Consider the following 7,904-nt stretch of genomic DNA (forward strand, 5'->3'; position numbering starts at 1 on the left):
AGAGTTTTAAATTTTTAAAAAAAATAAATAAATAAATAACTAAAACTTAAAAAATTTAAAATTTAAAAGCCTCAACTGGGGGGGGGGGGGGGGGGGGGGAAACCCGGAAATTTAAAATCATAGTGTTCAATTAATTGTATCCTATTGCAAAAAAAAATAATAATAAATAAATAATAATTCTTCTTCTTCTTATTATTATTATTATTTCCATGGTATGGAACTTTATCTAGAATTTCTGCATTCAAAACTTTCCCATCTAAGAAAAGTGCCAAGTTTTGGTAAAGAATTTTATTGCAGCAATAAATGCTTTTCTAATTCTCAACACATGCCAAAAATCCTTTTCTGAAATTTCTAGTACTTAAAAAGAAAACCGTACAGTATGGATTTTAATTTTAACTTTCCTAATAGGCCCAAGACTTTCCGTATAATAGTCTAAACATTTTTAGAAGCTAAAAGACGAAAAGCAAAATTTTATAAATCATGCTGAGCAGAACTTAAATAGGATTATAGAAGCTTTACCAAGCTAGTGAATCAAACAAAAAGAAGAGAAAAAGAATTACATATAAAAACAAAGATCATATTCTATTATGCATGCTTACGCATTGATAGAGAGACATTCTATGCCACTATAGAGAATGGCAGGTGATGGCATTTGATCATTTCGAAGGTTACAAATGCCAATTTTTTAACACTAACTTAAGAAGCTCATTAAAAAAAAAAAAAAAAAAAATGAAACAAAACAAAAATAAAAATCTAAAAACTGTCTATTGGGTCCTAATTATTTGAAATTTACTGATTGATTAATTTATCAATGGAAAGCTATACTTGCACTCCTTGCCATTTTGGAATTGACCTGATCAACCGGTGGAGATGGCAACACAAATATTGCAAATATCCCACTCGCAAAAGCAGCCACCGCTCCTAACACGAACGCCGGCAAGTTTCCACCTCCGAATAAAGCATCCCATGGTCCGCTTATTACCGACACGAACATCTAATTAAAACATTTTCCCCATTAATTCCAAATTAATAAACATTGAAAAAAAATTAAACAAATTATAAGTGCGTTTAAATGATCCATAAGAAAATTGTCCAATTTGACTGTGAATTTCACCATTCATGACATGGATTGAGTAATAGAGTTATAAATGAGGCATTGCCAAATTGATTATGAAATTTTAAAAAGTCTAAAAACAAATCCCAACTTGTAAAATAATTTAATTTTTTTTTTTTTTTTTTTTACCTGTGGTATGACAATGGAGAGATTCAGGACTCCCAAAGAAAGGCCTGCAAAAGTAAAATATACAAAACTTAAATATTTAATTTTAGAAGATTAAATTATAACTAATTTAATTTAAATGTTAATGAATAATAACTCCACAGTTACTTATATGGCAATGCTATAATATAGCAGTTTATTAATGGTAAATCAATAGTGCGCCCTATATTTATGAAAGGAAAAACCAATGAAGCAGTCTCAAAATCTTTATATACTAAAATTTTGGTTAAAAAACTTGATGAGTCTAGAATTACTCCAACTGTACATACCTTGGCCAGCACCAGAAGTATCACAAAATATGGATGCTAGAGCAAAAGGAATACTGTAAGTCGCCTGCAACAAAAAGGACATAAAATTATAGTGGATTTTTGCAAATTAACAACAAGAAAGACAATAAACCTGTTCATATAAAGACAAAGATCTGCCTATATAATGTGGTGGCACTCAAATTAATGTTAGGAAAAAAAAAAAGAGGATAAGTTTAGATGAACATGGAATTTACATTAAAAATATTCTTTTCTTTTCCCTTTCTTTCTTTTGTTTCTTTTGAAAAGAAAGAGAGAATAAAGAAGGTAAAGAACTAATTCTTTCTAAATGAATTAATCCATTTTACTACAATTGATAAAGTCAACAACCATACCGAACTTATACATGCTTTCACAAATTTGGTTATCTTCTATTTGTCCTACACAGTAATAATTTAAATATGCAACCACATGCAACCACATGCAATTTTTAATGAATCATTAAAGTAGAATCCTACTATAAAAATAAATAAATAATTAAAACGTAATACGATATAACATTTAATTAGGAAATCACAAGAAAATTCAATTATAGAAAGCAACCACATGCATATATGGTCCACTTTATCCAATAATTTAGATAAGAAACAAGATTTCCAATCGAAAGAAAAAAACAAAACAGAGTTAAAATCAAAGATTTTTCAAATAAGATGCCAAACATTCCGAAATTGAAAGTATAAACAAATTAAGAAATAAAAAACATTGATAATAAAGGGTATTTAAAAATAGATTAACGCTAACAGTAAATTGTAATTAATTCTCCTCCATTGGTTTTAAATTTCGAATTAATTAATTAATTAATTAATTAATATTTTTAAAAAAACATATTTTTGACTCCATTTAATTTGTACCGTCGTTTAGCAATTTATTACCATTCTTAAATGTCTGAAAATAACATTAAAAAAAAAAGTAAGAAAGAAAATAGACCCAAAAAAAAAAAAAAAAAAAAAAAGAGAAAAAAGAAAATAGTCACTTACTGCTTGAGGAATACCCAAGGCGGCAAAGATGGACAAAGCACCGGCCTTGACGCCAAGTGGAGGAGGCAAAAGCTTGCCGGCGGGATCGAACCGGCGAGTGGAGTGAGCGAGTTTGGTGATCAAAACGGTGAGCGACAAGAAGACAGCGAGCAAGAAATTGACAATTCCCCAAAGTCTCTTGGGACCACCAAGAATCCGAGACATGAACTCGATACCAACCGACATGAAACCAAGAACGATAGAATTGAACATCAAACCGAGCGAACCCGCTCTTACACCTTCGTCGTAAAGTCCTCCATCTCCGACTTTTCCACCGTAAACCTCCCTCCCCATCCAATCCGTATCGAAAAGCAAGAACGGGAACCATGCGACCCAATTCAACGCCGTCACCAACAGCAGGATCCACATAGGCCTCTTCAATCCCCTGAAAGCCCCCACCACTTCTCCCAGGAACGGCGTTTTCACTATCTCCACTTCTTCTCCTCCTTCATCATCAGCTCCTTCGCTTCTGATTTCCTCCAGAGTTTTCTCTTTCACCAATGTCAATGCAGTTGCTGTGAGCACCAATAGAAGAACGATATCGATTACGAAACAACTCTTCAGGTTCGCGCAGTAGACATCGCACGCTTGAGATTTGGTAAACGAGAATATGTGGTAGAGTTTCGTGTATGAACCCGCCGCGTAACCCAGCACATTTCCGACACCCATGAAGAACGAGAACGCCGCGTTTGCACTTCTCATCTTCGAATGGTCTCCACCGGAGAGATCCGCCATGAGAGCCCGGCAGGGACCTTGGAGCATGTTGTTCGCCACGTCCAGGATCCAGAATCCGACGACGAAGAACGCCACGGCTCGGGGTTTGGTTTTCTTACCCAGAGAATCGCCGAGAGCATGGCCGAGATCGGCGGCGAATCCGATGAGGAAAACCGCGAAGATCACGCAGGTGGCTCCTCCTGCTATGAAAGGACGGCGACGGCCGAAGCGGGAATTGCAGCGGTCGCTGTAGTATCCGACGATGGGCTGGACCAAAAGGCCCGAAATGGGCCCGCAGAGCCAGACGAAAGATGACCAGGTGTGGGGGATTCCGAGGAGCTGGACGTAAGGGGTTAAGAGGGAGAGCTGGAGAGCCCAACCGAATTGGACTCCGGCGGCAATGGATGCCACGACGAGGATCTTTCTGAGAGGGCTGGATCGTTGTTGAGGAGACGGCATCGTTTTGGGCTTGACTTGGTTTGGTAAATCATCTTTGTTTTTTGTTGATGATTCAACTTCCATTGCCATTGCTATGGAAATGGATATTATCTATGAATAATATGGGATTTTTCTTCTTATTGATGGTAGTGAAAATGGCAGTATTTCTCTTTCTTTTTAGTATTTGTTTTGTTTCTCTCTAAGTTGGAAGTTTGGTGGTGGTGATGGTGAATTTGCATGGATATTTATAAGATGGAAAAAAAAAATAAGAGCAAAATGGCGTTGCATGGAGGCAACTTGGAAATTTTTTTCTTTTTGTTTTTTTTAAAAAAATGTAATTAAATTAAATTTACTTTTTATCCTTATCCGGTACAAAAGCGTGTTTCTCAGGTTTTGTGATAATTTACTATTGCCACGTCTACATTGTCTCATAAATTCTATTTCCCTTTTTTTCACGCACATAATATTAACTACTGCTTTTTGTTTTTTTGGTTTTCCTTTTTTATTTTATAGAATAATATTTTTCCTATAGTGATGACAACTTGATCACTCGTATTCGTAATGATCGGAGGGTGATCCCATGGGGATAGACCACTAGGCCCACTACAGCAGGGCTGTAGGATAATATATATACATATATATATATATATATATATATGTTTTATGTGTTTTGTAATATTATGCACATTTATGGACCGTGAGTGTTCAATTTGGTAACTATGTAAAGCAGTAGTCCTTTCAAGTCATTACCATGAATTTATTTATATGTATAAAAATATATATATTAATTGCTTTCAACAAACTTTTCAACATTGCATTGATTTTGCAACACCATAAGTCAAAGGGGAATGGAATTTATTTTAGCTTGAAACTTAAAATGAAAGATTTCCATAATAACTTACATATTGATTTTTTTAATTACTAGCTGATCTGTACGTATAAAGATTAAATACGTTACTTTTACATGGAAATTTTTCTTTTTTTTTTTTTTATTTTAAGTAATCCACTGGGAAATTGAGTAGTATTTCCATGATAGTATCTAAATTAGCCTTATGAATCACAAGCTTATATCTATACTTTCCCACAAACTCAAATTGTATACGTGGAACTACCTTATCCAGTATATTTAAATTAATTATCCTTCAATTTTCTTCCCCTCTTTTTTTTTTTTTTTTCTCTCTGTATTTTAAGATTTTTTTTTTTTTTATCAGTGAAATAAGTAATAAGGGTTTACAAATTAGCTAGAGATGTGTGAAGGGAAATTGATAAGTAAACAACAATGAAAGTTATGATTTTACCCAAAAAAAAAAAAAAAATGAAAGTTATGAGGCACTACTATCGGCAAGTGATATTTATTTATCACCATCAAAAAACAGTGTATTTTAAGTGAAAATAGATTCCCACATCAGTTTCTTCACATAAATATAGAAGAGCGAGAGGAGCATATTGGAGTAGTTGATTTTACTTTTGTTCAATTTGAGTCTCAAAATTTCAGAGAAAGTAAAAAATAAAAAATAAAAAATGAAAAATGAAAAATTTTAAGTCTCAAATTTAATTTCGGAATGTATTTCTATTTAGCCAATTAAGGATATTATAGTTTCTTATATAACCAAATTTCCAAAGGTGGGCAACCCATTGATTTCGCTTGCTGCCAAAATTTATTCACAGTAAAAGCTTTTTCTACGGCTTACTCTTTCAAGAGCCACTACCTTTTTGCTTACCATACCTGCCCTTAAATTTTTTTTAAAAACTAAAAAATTTAAAAAATAAAAAATAATAATAATTGCAACAGCAAGGAAATTTCATGTGTTTTCCATATATGCTTAATGAAAATTTGAGGTCATTAATTAGGGCAGTCTTATATGTTTAATCACTCTATACGTACATACATACATATATATATATATATATATATATAAACCACTCTATATCTACCAACTAAATTATGCGTTTTCAAAAAAAAAAATTAAAGTGTGTTTTTGATGGGCCCCTCCAGGACCCTTTTTTAGATCATGTTGATATGAATGCACATGCTCATTGATTTGATTGATTTTGTTTTGTCGTTTTTATTTTTTTGTATGTTTTATTTTTTATTTTTTATTTTTTTATTTTTTCCCTTTCATAAGTAACTTATGAGAATTTTCTTTTGCATTCAACTTATGAGAATTTGATGGAGGAAGAGTTAGGAATTGATAGAAATCAAACTTTAGTTTTGTACTTATTCGTTCCATAAAAATTGTTCCAGATTCAATTAATTTGGTCAACATCACTCTCAAGTCTCAAATCATCTATACTGTAGTGTCTCTTCTTCTATCATACTTATAAAAGAAATAACCTTAGCAGGAGAATATATAAATAAATAAAGCAAACAAACGAACAGTTAGAGAAATTGAAATTTTGACACCACAAAGTTCGACTTAGATGTATTATTTTTTGTTCTGCTTCTATAGATATATATATATATATATATATAGAGAGAGAGAGAGAGAGAGAGAGAGAAGGAGTTTGACCAATATGTTACCTAGTTCACTCTATAATGTGATGAAGTATAAAACTAAATTGGATAAAACAAGAAATAAATAAAATTATCAATTTTTTTCTAAACCAATTTAATATTTGTTTAAACATCATATAAAAATTTAATTGATTTCTATTAAAAGAATTTTTTTAAAAAAACTTTTAATATTAAAAAAATAAAAAAATATATATTTTAAATTAATACGATTATATACTATTTACCAATTCAATTTTAATAGTTAGTAATAAAAGCTAATTAGATAGTACATTAAATTATTACTGTATATATATATATATATAGATATGCATATATCCGAAGTTATATTTGTTAGAATAAAATGAAGATACGGTGATATAACAGATGAAAAATGTGATAATTGGATTAATTAATTAAATCTAACAAATTATATATTGGATGAGAGAGTATTTGAAATTTTTATCATAAAAAAGAAATAATGATTTAGCCACTCGATTGTCCTTATGGAAACAAAATATATATTATAAAATTAGAAGCATATCAGTTTGTTCGGTCTGCTATATATATTCCTCTTTTATATATAGAACTTATGTGGGATCCACACAAAAAAAAAAAAAAAAAAAAGAGAAAGGAAAACAACCATGTGTAGCAAGGCCTAATGAATTAATTCCTCTCTATCTTCCGCAAATAAATAAATAAATAAAGGAATAATTCCTCTCTATCATTGGACTGATAACATTATTTTTGCTACTATATATATCTATCAATTAACAAAATTATTATTCTTTGTTTCTGTTGCAAATTAATGCCCCATCATTATTAGGAATTTGATTCAAAGTGATCAAAGAAGGTTATGTGTGTGTGTGTGTGTGTGTGTGTGTGTGTGTGTGTATCATATTTATATTATTTATATGGCTACATACATATAGAATGGGATAGTTCAAATCTAATTATACAACTGATATCTTTCGGTGTCGTAAAGGTACATAATTTCTTTTTTTTTTTTGTGTGTAAGGAGACAAGGTTTAGTGACTGTTTATTAATCTTTTTTGTAGATATTTGTTCGCATAATTGAGTGTGGAAGTGGAAGCCCTTGCCTTTAAAGTGCCTTTAGATAAATGAAAACGCTTCCCTACCACTTTCTCCACTTAGGAAACTAAAATTTGACACACATTCATTTTGACCGAACTAAGCATCACCGACCATTTATCATTTTGTAACAGTTTAGCAGGCCATGAAATTATCATTTTCACATAAAATGATGATGAGTTTGAATTTATATCCAAAAATAATGATGATGATGATTATTTGGATGGAGATATTTTAGTTTTATTTTTCCATATTTATTTTTGTCCCATCTGTACTAGAATTTCACAATAAAATAAAATAAAAATGAGATAAAAAATCTTTATCTAATTTCATACATTGAATTTATATTTTTTTAGTTGTTTGTTATTTTTACCTTTTTCTACCATGATACCATTTATTTAAAAAATATTAAAAAACATATAAAATAAAATAAAATAAGTGAAAGATTCTATCAGGGATATAAAATTGGAAAGAAAAGATCATTTCTCATATATATTCGTTTTTGCAATATTAATGGAATATAGGCTGTTGATCTGTCCGTCAAACAGCTTCGGATACTGATTGATTGG

General features: G+C 31.1%; 1 protein-coding gene across 1 annotated transcript; it reads right to left on the minus strand.

Annotated features, from left to right (window-relative positions):
- Positions 1–563: 563 nt before the first annotated feature.
- Positions 564–3,986, minus strand: LOC125423049 (putative sucrose transport protein SUC6). The gene is made up of 4 exons (XM_048476201.2): positions 2,562–3,986; positions 1,549–1,612; positions 1,244–1,287; positions 564–994 (listed from the first exon to the last, which is right to left on the minus strand). Exons 1-4 carry the CDS (start codon positions 3,840–3,842, stop codon positions 809–811), a joined length of 1,575 nt encoding a protein of 524 aa, XP_048332158.2. The 5' UTR covers positions 3,843–3,986; the 3' UTR covers positions 564–808.
- Positions 3,987–7,904: the final 3,918 nt, after the last annotated feature.

Source organism: Ziziphus jujuba, chromosome 5 (assembly GCF_031755915.1).
Source record: "Ziziphus jujuba cultivar Dongzao chromosome 5, ASM3175591v1".
Classification (NCBI taxonomy): Eukaryota; Viridiplantae; Streptophyta; class Magnoliopsida; order Rosales; family Rhamnaceae; genus Ziziphus; species Ziziphus jujuba.